Source organism: Halichoerus grypus, chromosome 4, assembly GCF_964656455.1.
Source record: "Halichoerus grypus chromosome 4, mHalGry1.hap1.1, whole genome shotgun sequence".
Taxonomy (NCBI): Eukaryota; Metazoa; Chordata; class Mammalia; order Carnivora; family Phocidae; genus Halichoerus; species Halichoerus grypus.
Window position 1 is genome coordinate 143345639 of NC_135715.1, and position 14897 is coordinate 143360535.

The 14897-nt window shown below is 37.3% G+C and overlaps 1 protein-coding gene across 6 annotated transcripts in view; it reads right to left on the minus strand.

The window, feature by feature from the left end:
• Window positions 1-13822: 13822 nt before the first annotated feature.
• The window catches only part of LOC118527162 (uncharacterized), a 77713-nt gene continuing 76638 nt past the window's right edge, over window positions 13823-14897 (minus strand). For all 6 annotated transcript variants that reach the window (XR_013447249.1, XR_013447247.1, XR_013447248.1 and 3 more), the window contains one exon: window positions 13823-14319. Coding sequence is in view for 3 of the 6 variants with exons in the window: in XM_078071064.1 (XP_077927190.1) it covers window positions 14157-14319 (163 nt within the window). In the remaining 3 variants the exon portion in view is untranslated. The remainder of the gene's footprint in view (window positions 14320-14897) is intronic.

Sequence of the window (14897 nt, forward strand, 5' to 3'; positions counted from 1 at the left end):
ATACTGAAGCTAGCTATTCTGGGAAACATATTTGAATTCAATTCAATGTTTTATTGGGTGTCTTCTATGCACAAGGCAGTATGATAGGCATTGAATCTCAGACTACACTACCTTGGCTCAAAGCAACATTTTCAGTTCAACTGTTTGGCTGTGTTTATATCCACCCTAGGAAACCTGTCAGAGCTCTGCAGCGGCTGCTGAAGACCAAGGGTTTCTTTTGTTCTTCCCCATTTTCCTCTTTTGTTATTTTACATGACCAGGGAGAATGTTAGGATCTGCCCTCATCTAACAAGTGAATTGCTTTGTTTTCTTAGCATGAACACTAGATGTAAGCTACAACTATAATGTAAAAACCAGATTACAGAATCAGCGGATCTGCTTTCAAACTCTTAACAGTTGAGTCATTTAACATTATCAAATCAGACTCTGATCATATGTCAAATTGGACTAAGAACGGTACCTATCTCGTAGGGGTGCTGTGAGGATCAAAGGAGATAATGAATATAAAGCCCTCAGCATAAGTAGACTCAATTGTTAATCATTTAAAAATAGTAATTATATTATTTCTGAACTAAAGAGGATACAGATTGTAAATTGAGACCCCAATGCCAAGTATAGAATCCTTCTAAAAGGAGTACACTATACATCAATAATGTGGTTTGCAGTAAGGGACAGGGAGGAACTCTTGTGATCCAGAATCCCATCTATGTAGAATATATCTGGGACATGGGAAGTAAATGAAAAATGAATCAGTGCGGCTAAATTAGGTATCACAAAGTACATATGTTCCTTGTACCAATAATGGGCACAAAGTAGATCATGAGCAATTGACAACAGACTATTATAAAATATTCTACAATGGTAATCAGGATTTTTCTCATGTAGCTCTATTACTGATCTTTCATAGGGAGGGTTATATTATCCATGTTCATGTGCAATGGGCAAAGCTACTCCGACTTAGTCCTATTTTAGAAGTCACATTCTAGATGTTCACTCCTACAGTCAGGACACACACAGAGACTCCTACAGATTTCAAGGCCACACAGGCAGAACAGCTATTCCCAGACAATCACTAACTCCCCACCCATGGCAGAGAACACTGAAGAAAAGTAAACTCCTTCCTGATAAGACAGCTTTTAAAGTCTAAAATTGAGCAGCTGTAGACTGATAGAGAATGTCCTGGAAAACAGAAATGGAGGTCCTGATAGAAGAAAGAAATGTGAGCTAAGACACATAAGGAATTTAGAACAATTCTGCAAATGTGGTAGGTCTTTAATGAAAGTTGTCTTTTATTATTTATTTATTATTAATCCAGGAAAAGAACTTGGACCCACAAAAGAATATCAGTGGAACCTAGACAGTTTGAAGAATGTGTGGAACAATTTAGAAACCTAGAAATTTAGATCCAAGGAGCATATAAGGATGTTTTGTTTATTTAAGGGAATCAATTCCTTAGTAGGTAAAGGAACTATTGAAGACCTTTTGTAGTTTTGTTTTTGTTTTTTGAAGACCTTTTGTAGTTGATCTCATGTTTAAGTAAACTCGGTGGTAATCTGCATACATATAGTTATTCCTTAGTTTTAAATCTATCGTTTCATAAAGTTTCAATATAAAACCCTTCCACCTACTAATATCTGGACATATTAGCTGTTCGAGTCCTAGGGCCCACCCAGAGTAGGAAGATCAGATAAGCATGCCACCTCACATAATCCTGCCTTAAGATGCTTGTTGGGGCATGCTTATAGTATAGTCATACATTTCACTCAAAGATGAGATCTTCTAAGCCCTTATTCAAAGACCATCTAGCTTCCCTTTTTCTAATTCAACAATAAACATTTATTGAACTTCAAATACCTACATGGCCAAGAATATGTGTCTGCCCAGACAAACTTTATACTCATAAATGAAATGGCAAATGTGTTTTGGGGAGGAATGAATGCCTTTAGGCCCTTGAACGAAGACCTTTGCTTCAAGATCTGTGTGAGACTGAAAAATCATTACAGTTGCCCATTAGAGACAATTTTCGTTTTTGGATTTTGAATATATAATCTTTAGGTTGGTAATCACTCCCTGTAAGAAGGAAATGCTGCTTTCCTGTTAGCTATCACTTGGCTTACCTGAAGTTTTAAAAGCATTCATATACATTCTCTGCTAGGACACCGATTTTGAAGACTTTTTATAAAAGTTAATGACTCATAGGGCAATCTGTGTGACTGAAACACAATGGTAACCTGTGTAGGTGGTTACCGTGTGTCACATACTGTGCCTGTTGTGTATATTTTTTCTAATTAGTCATACATCCTGAAACAGTTAAGGATGTCTGTGGGAAGAAAAATGAATTACACTAGGACTGCTCTTAGCCTGACCTATGGTGAACCTGAATGAGTAAAATACTCCCTGGAGAGAAAATTGCTCACTGTATAAGGTAGGTGTATTCATTTCTTTCAAGGCAACAGGACACATTTAGTAGCAAAGAAAAGAGTTTATCAAATATATCCTGAGACCCTCTGGTGGTTTGCTGTTTTTCAGGCTCAATTTCTTAGCATCTAAGATCTGTCCCTTAGAAAGAGAGTAGTCCAAAAGATGAAATTGATCAAGAGCCTAAATTCTGTTCATGAGGTTTTCTACAGGAAGGGATGGGAAGGAATTGAAATTAGATTTTAGTAAGCGGCCTAGGATAATTTTTAGATAAACTATAAGGCCACTGACTTGAATTTAATTTGACCTGATAAAATTTAATTACTCTTAGACAAAGCAAGTTCTTTCTAATTAGATTTCATGTGAAAAAATTAAAACGCAACAAATTAACAAAGGAAAGTGATCTCCAGATAATAAAAGCCAGGAAAATTGCATGTTGTACTTAAAGGAGTGTTCTGGAAAGAGTACTAACAACTAAACAAAGGAAATTCGTTGTGGTAATGGTAGGAAGAAAGATGGCCAAAGAAAAGAATACTGTGTTAATGAGCCTCTGGGTCAGTGTCTGAGACTGTAAAAGGAAGCAAAGAATAAAACCCGAGTGTTAGAAGAAACTCTCAGTTATCTACAATCATTCCATTATGCGCAGATGAGGAAAGAGGCCTCACATATTAAAGTGACTTGTCCAAAGACACAAAACATGACAATGTATTGCTGTTGAGGATGTAGAAAAACAAGATCTTATTGACTGCTGGTAGAAATGCAGAATGGTTTGGCCATTTCAGAAGGCAGATTCTTACAAAGCTAAACTTAGTCTTACCATATGATCCAGCAATTTTGGTCCTATTTACCCAACTGATTAAAAAATGCATGTCCACCAAAAAATATGCATGTGAATATCTAGAACAGCTTTATTCATAATCACCCAAAACTGGAAGAAACCAAGGTATTCTTTAATAGGCGAATGCATAAACGAACAGTGATACATCCATACAATGGAATGCTATTCAATGATAAAAAGAAATGATCTATCAAGAAACAAAAAGACAGGGATGAATCTTAAATACATATTGTTATGTCAAAGAAGTCAGTGTGAAAGGTTAAATATTTTAAGATTTCTATTATGATGTTCTGGAAAAGGCAGAATTATAGAGACAGTTAAAAAGATCAGTGGTTGCCAGAGGTTAAGGGGGAGAAGGAGAGCACTGAACAGGCGATGCACAGGGGTTATTTTAGGGGAGTGAAACTCTTCTGTATGATACTATAATAGATTCATGTCACTATACAATTGTCAAAACCCATCAAAATTTACAGTATAGAGAGTGAACCCTAATGTATGCCAATGAAAGACAATCATTTAGGGGGTCAGAGGATCCCAGGATGGAATGTGCAATGTGACAAAAGAATGTAACTGTATTACAAATGTGTAACAACACAACAAATGTGTATTGCAAACAACCTCCCTGCAGGGGGTGAGAGGAAAATCTACTGACCTATGTACTTTGGAAATGAGTGGGGTAAGACTCAAAAAAAAAAAAAAAAAAAAAAAAGCAAAGGAAACTATAAACACTGTACTCCAGCTGATGAAGTTATTTCCCATAGGGGTACAAGTTAACAATTTTAATACCATTATATACATATGCTGGAATTGAACAATGTAGTAAATGGATAATGAGTCATCGAACCCAGATGTCTCACTGTTGAAATGAGAGGTTACAGACGAGCAAGGGGAAGGGGCTAGAATAATCTGTGTAGTAATAGATTAGAGTCGGAGATATCAGTATGAACTCACATTTAGTGTAATATAGCTGCAGATGGTTACATATACAAATATTCATAGAGATGTGAATATACATGGGCTATTATTTACAAAGAGAGGTCTCTTTACTCGGTCAGCTGAGAGGGCCTAGAAGCAAGGACACTCCAGGCTGGACACCAAATACCCAGACCTTGGTTTCTCATACCATTCACCAGTAAAAGGAACAAGGGCTTCTTGGAGAAATGTCTGATTCTAGGACTAGAAACATAAGATAAGGCTAGAGCCCCTCGCAGTATCTCAGAAAACAAACAACGCACAATGATACAGGTATGGCAAAGGGACACAGGAGCCAACTGAAAAGAGTTCCCAGTGGTAAAAACTAGAATAATTTGAGCAAAAAATAAATGAGAGTTGGATTATAATCCAAACTATAAAATAAATATCCGTAAGTCCATACTGAAACAAAGAAATGGTTGAATAAATAAACAAATGAGGGAGAAAAGACAAATCTCCCTTGCAGAAAAACTCCAAATAATTTTTGTAGATATTCTGCCCTCAAGAAGGTAGAGCAAAATTCCCCTCATGTGGGCTATTCAGAGGGACCCCCTTCCAGTGTATATGATCGAAAGGTGGGACAGAAGAGAGTAACTTCACAGTGGAGACACTTGACAAATGCCATCTCAGCTAGATGACAAGGGTTAACAGCAACAGTGATTTCAACATACTGTCATGTTGATAGCATATAGTCTTTTTTTTTTAAGACTTATTTGCGGTGCCTGGGTGGCTCAGTCATTAGGCATCTGTCTTTGGCTTGGGTCATGATCCCAGGGTCCTGGGATCGAGCCCCACATCAGGCTCCCTGCTTCTCCCTCTCCCACTTCCCTTGCTTGTGTTCCTTCTCTCGCTGTGTCTCTCTCTGTCAAGTAAATAAATAAAATCTTAAAAAAAAAAAAAAGATTTATTTATTTGAGAGAGAGAGAGCAAGCGAGCGAGGGGCAGGGCCAGAAGGAAAGAATCTGAAGCAGACTCCCTGTGGAGCTCAGAGCCCTTCCTGGGGCTTGATCTCAAGACCCTGAGATCATGACCTAAGCCAAAACCAAGAGTCGGATGCTTAACCAACTGCGCCATCTAGGCGCCTCAATAGCATACACTCTTGATATGATGTGACGAAAATAGCATTTTACCTCAACAGTCTTCCTTCCAAAAAAACATATAAACTCAGTATAATCATAAAACATCAGTCAATTCCCAATTGAGGGACATTCTACAAACTTCCTGGCCAGTACTCCTCAAAACTATACATGTTATCAAAAACAAATCTGAGACACTATCACAGTCAAGATAAGTCTAAGGAGATAGAATGATTGAAATATGGTATCTTGTACGGGTTCCTGAAACAGGAAAAAGGACATTAGGTAAAAACTAAAGAAATCTGAGTAATGTATGAATTTAAGTTAATAAAACTGAGTTAATATTTGTTCATTAATTGTAACAAATGAGCCATACTAATGTAAGATGTTACTAGCAGGGGAAAGTGGCTGTGGAGTAAACGGTAACTCCCTGTACTATCTTTGCAATTTTTCTTTAAAGTTGTTCTAAAAGAAACTCAAAAGTTTATTTAAAAAATGTGTTGAGCAGAGTTTCAGAATGGAGTCAGTTTCACACATGTTTTCAGTAGAAATAATGGGATATGTGTTCCACAACGCCCAGAATCACAGGACTGACCATCTTGATCTTGCCAAAGGTTTTTAAGTAATTTTTTAGAGGTGGAAAGGTAGACATTGTTTCAATAGGAACACACTACTTTTTTAAAAAATGGAATTGGGAAACACTATTTTACTTTAATTTTTGGAAGATAATTTATATTATTAAAAAATATTATATTTTGTATTGCACACTTGAAATTGTTCCAGGTTTCTACTTCACACTGACAACTAGCTTGCAACCAGGAAGCAGTTTAAAGCAGAGAAATCTTGATGCTCTCTAAAATGCTAAGTACTAAAGATATTTTTCCAAACAAAAACTTTCTGAAATGCGCACGCTTTCAATACATTCAGTTGTTCAGAGTCAGGTCACCAGTTTTTAAGTTCTTCGTGCTTCTCTTCCCCTCGTCCTCTCTGCCAATCTCTCAATAGATGGAAAAGGATTATTTTTACAGGGGGAAAAGAAAAAAAATACAGAATACCAAAAGGTTGTCCAAATGTGCTTTTTCGATTATCTGTAGACTTGATTTCTGTGTTATATTATCTCCCACTTAATGCAGAATCACTCAGCCATATTATATATTTCCAGATGTCCAGAATGGAGAAGAATAAAGATCATGGCAGAGAGCAGTCCTGGCAAGTAGACAGCATGGCTAGGGGTCTCCTGTCCTGTGTTTCATTCTGACCGAGTCACAGGTCTGCTTGTGGCCTTGGGTTTGAAGCCATCCCCAAAGATATGCCTTCACTGTGTGCTCGGAACAGAGGCTGACTTCCACTGTGCCCTGGTCATCAGATTGCTGGTATCTAATAAAATACTTTATCACCTTAGAAGAGGATGAATCATCAGTACATTTCCTCCCCCTCTAGAATCTTGCATAGAAGCTTTGGCCCCAAACACTCCATTTATCAGATATTACAAGAGAATGAGAATCAGTGGCAAAGCCTTGGGCCATTTAATGAATTTACAATGTGTTTGAGAGTAAGAGAAACAAAGGCGTTTTTACAAAAGTTGGCCAATTGGTAGCAGCAGTTCTGGTCAAAGTCCAGGAGACCTCAATCAGACACCACATATACTGATTGTCCCCAAGTTTCAATATTCTCAGTCAACAAGCAACAGAGTTCCTGCTGAATGTACAATACAATCATGTTTTACTTTTTTTTTTCTGTATTTATATATGCTATGACATGTTAGTCTTTCAAATACATTATTCTTCAAAAACTTGTGCTAGCCTGTTCACATATCACTTTTTCAACATCCTATTAGAGCACTAATCACACTCTGATGCCATTGGCAAGTTTGCTTGTGTGTGTGGGGTGTGTGTGTGTGTGTGTGTGTGTGTGTGTTGAGAGGGAACAGTTTATTTCAGGTGTCAACAGAAAAGACTCTTATTTTGTTGACAGAATTTCAGAACTTTTGGTTAAAAGTGGGGGCAGTTGCTTGGGAAAGGGGCCTATTTCTTTCTGATATGACAAACCTAATAAGACAGGAAAAGTTATGATGAAGGGGAGCTTATTATAGCCAGATACCCAATGGGGCCCACAGAGAAGACTGACTGCTTTCTGTCTGTAAAAGCCTGGGCTAAGAAAGGCAGCAAGCAGTTTTACTTGTGGAAATAATCTCCATGATGGCTGGAGATCTGGATATGCTGGAGGGTGAGAGAGTAGGGGAGGGAAGTAGAGTGAATGCAAATTGTGCATAGTCATGCCTCTGTTTTATGTTTCTTTACTTGGCTTGACATCTTTGTGTCATTTGAAAGGGAAAGGAAAATTTGGAAGAGTAAGGAGAAAAATGTGATACCTATCTTAGTTGGCTGGAGCTGCCATAACAAACAAGATGGCTTAGAATAAAAGAAACTTATTCTCTCATAATTGAGGCTAGTAGGCTGAAATCAAGGTGTCAACAGGGCCATCTCCCTCTGAAGGCCCTAGGGAAGGATCTGTTCTAGGCCTCCCTCCTAGCTTCTGGTAGTTCCTTGGCTTATGGTAGTATAACTCCAACCTTCACATGCTGTTCCCTTGTCTTTGTGTCCAAATTTCCCCTTTTTATAAGGGCACCAGTCATATCAGATTAGGGGCCTACCCTAGTCCAGTATGACCTCATTTTAACTAATTAATCTGCAACAACCCTATTTCCAAATAAGGTCACATTCTAGGTAGTAGGGATTAGGATTTCAACATATGAATCAGAAGGTGGCATAATTCAATTCATAACAACATGAAAATGTACACAGGGACTTGACAACTGAAAAAATGGCTGTTCTTATAGTTGACGGGGTCTCTGTGCTAAGAGCCTTTCCTCTTTGACTTGGGATCTTCTGGCCCAGGACATGCTGAAATCATAACAATGGCATGGATTTGGACTGCATTAATTGTAAATATTTTTAAAAAGTAAATTGCCTTTTTAGAAATAACTCATTTGTTTATCAAAATGCTCATCTTCTTACTTCAATGTGTCTACCATTTTTTTCATGTACTTCCAAAATTCTTCCTGAATAATTCTCCATTGTGATTATCCCTCTAACCTGGTGAATCTTTGAGGAGGGTTCAATGGAAGAGACTAGGTGTATGGGAATTTTATAATCAGTAAATGTATTTAGAATTTATTTATCTTATTTTTCTTTGATGCTTTAATCCTTGCTGAATCTCTGCATTTCTTAAAACTTGTGTAAAAATAACTTTAGTTGTTTGGTGTAAGAACATTTCAGAATTAATCCTGCATTGAATTAGAGGTTTAAGAGCTCCTACCACATCTAACAGACTCCAAATCTCTGATTATATACAAGTTTTAATAGTACCAAGTTATTTTTATTCTGAAAAATGAATTCATCAAACGTTTCCCTAGTGAATATTCTTATTGTTAATTAACAATAGAATGTAGCACACAATAAAGGAAAAGTAAGGGCTGGGCAAAAGGCAACTGTTACTTTTTTAAGAAAATAGAACCTGAATAGGAAGTGAATATGCTTTTTATTTTTTTAAACCTCACAAGAAACTCAGAATTCTACATTTTTACTTCGCTGACAAAAAGAATCTGAGAACCTTGATATTCTCCAGATCACGGAACAGATGCAGTGATAATTCTGAGTCTTAGACATTTGGCATAGTTGAGGTTTTATGACAAGGTATTCTGGCAGGAGAAAGAAGACCCTAATTAGCAAAGTATCCTTGTTAACCTTTAAAGTACTGTCCTTTGTATCCCATGAGATTTTTTTAATAGATACACATCATTTGTTTATATCATTTCAGTTCTATGACTTAATGTATTTCCAACACTGGCTTCAAGGCCTTACTTATTTACCTCCCAAATGAGCCTAGTAGAGAAGGAACATAATGACATTGTGGAAAATAATTTGTTCTCTGAAAATCTCTTCTGTCTCCTTTGTCATAAGAAATGACTTAGTTTTGGGGTGCCTGGGTGGCTCAGTCGTTAAGTGTCTGCCTTCGGCTCAGGTCATGATCCCAGGGTCCTGGGATCGAGCCCCACATCGGGCTCCCTGCTCCGCGGGAGGCCTGCTTCTCCCTCTCCCATTCCCCCCGCTTGTGTTCTCTCTCTCGCTGTGTCTCTCTCTGTCAAATAAATAAATAAAATCTTAAAAAAAAAAAAGAAACGACTTAGTTTTTAAGTTTCTCTTTCAATAATATACACTAAAGTATTGCCCATCGATGCTACATTTCCCTTTGGAGGTTCTGAATATGGGATGGCTGTGTGAAATAAGATGGTATCTGACAATGTGGCCTAGACTTCCCCTTTCCTGGGTTTTGCACAGTTGAGAGGCTAAAGGTCAAAGAAAGGGAAGAGAGAAATGAGGTACAGTAAGGTCTGGAGAGGGCATATGATGTCTGGTCTGACCCTAGCTGTCCAAAGCTTGGAGGGACCTTAGGTGACCTGTTCCATTTGAGGTCCAAGGGGACACTGGCATTGACCTGCTTTAGATACAGACTTCAAGAATGGAGAGAGGAGATCCTAAATTTTGCCAGAGCATTTGCTCAGGGTGTTCCCTTTACATTTTGAGATGAGATAACTGGAGCTCCAAGTCAACTTGAATCCTGTGTGTCAGAGAGAAAGCAAGGATTTGGGAGCTCCTAGGGGTTTCACTATTACACAGGGGGCTGCCCAGTGTTGTGCCCTCACATTTGGCAATCAGTCTGAGTACTCTTTCCTCATGGTGTCACTTTGCCCAAGGAAGGCCTGAATCGTAGGCCACCAGAAAACAGCTTGCCAAATATACTAATTTTCTTTCAGCTATTTGTCCTCTCAGAACCCAGAATTTCTGAGATCATTAAAATTTCACAATCTGGAAAATATTATACACATTTCTATTTTTGTTTCTTTTTACATTACAGGAATAAGAAAGCACATACATTTGGAGGGTTTTACCTCAATAGCATTTGCTGCTTAGATCCCATATGTTGTAATAGCAAAGAATACAGACAGAAGAAAAGATCAAGAAAGAGAACCGATATTATTAGGTATTAGCCTTTACTGAGTGTTTCCTCTGTACTACATATTGAGTTAAGCACTGCATGTATTATTTCAGTTCACCCTTACAACAGCCTGAGGAGGTGATTCTGAGAGGTTTAGGTATATGCCAGGTCATAATTCTTTAGTGATAGAATGGGATTCGAACCTAGGACTGTCTGATTACAGAGTCCAGTTCGTAACAATTCTGCTATATTGGCTGCCATGCTTTGCCTCCCCTGTTCAGTTTGGGACAGAGATAGAAGCATGGGAGGAAAATGAATGTTACAAATCAACAAAACTAAAAAGTGATTAGAATGTGTGTCCCATTACTTTGTCTGTAAATTGCTATTTTCTAGAGTCCTAGGTGACAGCTCACTACCATGGTTGATGTGTACGTAATTACTAACATTGCTAAATTGAGCCAGGAGAATTCACTTTTGATGAATCAAAGTGTGAAAGACCTTAGGCTGGCTTCTGGCTCACGATTCACCTTGAGATATTTAACCTCAATCCTTTGGTCAACTTCCTTACTGTGTATTTCCCATCTGATGGCCCCAGGACTGTTATACAGAATGGACTAGCTGATTAACATCTGCCGAACTGGCTGTAGGTTTGGAGATTATGTCCCGCCCTAAAGTAGCCACAGCTGGTTTTCTACCCTGAAGTCTGAGATCATGAAGACATGAGTTGGTACTGAACTCAGGCAGTGAACTCTGACCCAATATGGCTATAGGAACAAAAACAAATCCACAGTTTGGGAACTAAATGCTGACTGACCACTGTATCACAAGTAGGAAATGCTACTTGGGTCCTCTGAGATTGGACCTCTGTATTCCCTTAAGAGTAATTTTTTTGAAGATTTATTATTATTTAAAGAGGGAGAAAGAAGGGGGGAGGGGGGAGACAGAGGGAGAGGAAGAGAGAGAATCTTAAGCAGGCTCCATACCCAGTGCAGAGCCTGATATGGGCCTCGATCCCAAGACCCTGAGATCATGACCTCAGCTGAAATCAAGAGTCGGTTGCTAAACCGACTGAGCCACCCAGGCGACCCAAAGGTAATTTTTATATGTGCTTTTCAGCAGTGCTTTTCATCTTTCATTAAATAGTAACATAAATATATTTTTAATAGAGGATAAATGAAAAGCAAAATATAAACCGCATTCCATTACCCAAAGAAAAACACTGCAACAGGTCTATTATCATCTAACCTTTTTCTAGCTTTCAAGAGAGGGGTATGTGTGTGTATTTCACATAACAAAATATTAACATTTGTGCCTTTAATATATGGTGAATGAATTAGAAATAACCTTCAATTAAATTCTGAGTTATTTTTAAGAGGAATTTTTTGAAGAACAATTATAGTGTAATCCCCATAATGATATAAATTTCATAATAAAATTATTGACTTTGAATCCAAATGCTATCGTAAGAGTAATTTGGCACCAATTCCATATTATTGAAAGAATATTGATGTGGTCAGTTTAGTCAGGTGCAGTTTGTTCTTTAGAGCTTCTCTGATGTGGTATTTTGCCTGTTGATGGTAAGAACAATACTAGCTCTGACATTTACAGAGTGCTTAGTTTTGTTAGGAAAAAGTTCTAACTGCTCTTCCTTTATTAACTCATTTAACACTCAAAAGAATAGTACAGTTCTCTATATGTTACAGAGGAAGAAATTAGAGTAGTTTTCCCTTGGTCAAACAGTTAATAACTACTGGAACCGGGATATAGACCCAGCCAGTCTGGGTCGAAAGCCTTTGAGTTTTCCTATTAGCCTCAGAGAAGACAATCTTCCATTCCTATTATATCATGACTTCCCTTTTTGAATTTTTCTTTTTAACTCATCATTAATCAACTTGAGTATACTTCCAAGCAATCTTTTTCAATAAGTGTATGATTGCTGTATATTTACAAGTCTACATGTTAGGTTTAATCTATTTTTGCCTACAAGTAACAGAAAATGTCATTCAAACTGGCTTAAACCAATAGTCTTAAACTTTAGCCTGCATTGGAAATCACCTGAGGGGCTTCTTGAAACACAGATTGCTGAGCCCCACTCCAAGTTTCTGATTCCAGGGGCTGACATGGGGCTCTAGAATTTGCATTTCTAATAAGTTCCCAGGTGAGGCTGCTGTTCCTGGGCTGAGACCACATTCTGAGAAAATTCTACAGCACAGGCTGTAGAAGTCAAGATTCAGGTCTTAGGTTGGCTTAACCCAATCTCTCCAACTCAATTTCTCTGCATCTTTCTTAGGTGTTCATCTCCTCTGTGTCTCTACCTAATTTTCAAACAGTAGCAAGATGATGACAGCCATTTTAATCCTTTAATCTGTGTGTAAAAATATCCAAGAAAAAAGAAGCCCACTCTTTCAGCATTTTTTGTAAGAACGAGGAAATTCCTTTACCAAAGCCTACAAAAAATTTCATTGGGTCTTAACCTAAGTTAGATCACCTCTTTATTTCTGAACAAATTCTACTGGGGAGGGAGCACTGTTTGCTGATTGGCTTAGGCCTGTGTTCCTGAACCAGTCACAGTCAAGAAGCATGGCCACCTCTAACATCATTCAAGAACTACCCTGGAACGGCAAGAATTGTAGTCTTTAGATGGAGGAAAAGAACTTCGCTATTTTACCTTCTTTTCTATTGTTTTGGTTCAAAGCACATAAAAAAAAGACAAAGAAAAGTTTTCTTTCAAGAAAAATCTTCAGAATCTATCTTTGGAAAATTGCAGACTATAAAATTTTGCCTTCCCAGGTCAACTTTAAAGCTAATATTTTAAGTTTATATATTAATAACAATATAACAAGATTTACAATTAAAGCACAAGTGTATATATTTCTAAACAGTGCCTTTAACACATGATACTGAATGAGATTTTTCCCAAATAAAATAGGTAGCTGTCTATATCCAAAGACTCATTGTAGTTATGAAGAGGGAGTCTTTTTTTTTGAAGAGGGAGTCATTAATCTATAGGTGAGATATGCCAAAAACTGTATTTCACATGCATTATCTAATTTTACCTGCTTGCAACCCTAATAATTAGGTAACATTATTATCTATGTTTTGCAGATAAGGATTATACAGTATTTATACTTCAGTATTATATAATAATACATATTGCCTACTCTAATTTAAATGAATATAATGAGGCATTTTTCTTGATAACTATATAATACACATTACTCATTTGTTTTAAAAATTACCTCTCTGAAGTATCAGAAGTATATCAAAAGCAATAACTAAAGTTAAGAGAGATATGCTGATGTATGTGGTTGTTTTCATATGAAATTTGTTTTAAATTTAATTGTATATTTAGGTGTTTATTATGCATAAGACATTATGTATAAAAAATACACATAGTATATCTATGAGAGAGAGAGGGAGGGAGGAAGGGAGAAAGAGATAATATCCATAAAGCTCTTAATATAATGCCTGGCTCATACTTATATTAAATACCCCCATAATAATGTTAGCCTTATTGGTATTTTTATTTAATTCAATATAACAGATATTTATTAGGAACTATAAGCTGTGAAGCACTGTTCAAGGAAATGAGTACATATTCATAAATACAAGCATTAAACACCATATATTAAACACCAGCCCCTTTAGCATAGGCTGTTCTTAATATACTCATTACAGAGGCAATTTCTCAAGCAAATTAGTCGTGTAACTTGTTTCTTGATAACAGCACAGGGAGTTAAGACTGCCAAAGTCAACAGTGTATTTCAAAGGCTTCCAGGTTCTCTGTAACAAAGGCTGAGTAAGCCATGACTCACAATCAGGAAACTTCTATTTGAGGGCCTTATTATCTTTCTTCATATCTGGGGTGTGGGAAAGACTGGTAGCAGTGGGCAGCACGCAGGGGAGGAGTTCCGTTCTGTTTCCAGCGCCACAGAGCGAGTGAGAAGCACGTAGTGAAAGTTCTCCTGCTGTAGTTTTTTCTTATTCAAGGGAGCCCCAGCATGTGTATACAGTCGTCTGAAAACATATTCAGGACAATGAAGCTGTGCTAGAATTTATAATCCATTCAAGTCTGTGGTTAAGTCAGTCACACCTCATTACCCAGAAGTAAACTAGACTATCTTGCATCTAGTCACTTTGGAGTGCTTGCTGCTTCTGTCTGTGTGTTTTATTTATTTATGGGGTAAGGAGGGAGTGTATTTTAAGGCTCAACTTTGAACCTGCACATAATGTAAATGAAAGAGAAGGGTTTTCCAGTTGCCCAGAAAGGGTTTAAATTGTGGCTGTCATGTATTTGTTGTGTGGCCTAGGGCAATGCCTTAATATTTCTATACCATAAATTTCCTGTCTTTTATAAGAGTGATATTGTCTACCTACTGGTTTTATTGTAAAAAAATAAGTTAGATTGCAAATGAAAAAGTCATCACAGCGGGCACATTAGTAATCTCTCAAAAAAAAGAAAGAAAAAAAGAAAGAAAGAAAGAAAGAAAAAGAAAGAAAGAAAGAAAGAAAGAAAGAAAGAAAGAAAGAAAGAAAGAAAGAAAGAAAGAATTGGCATTTATGCTAACTGTCCCTTATATTTAAGATAACCATAT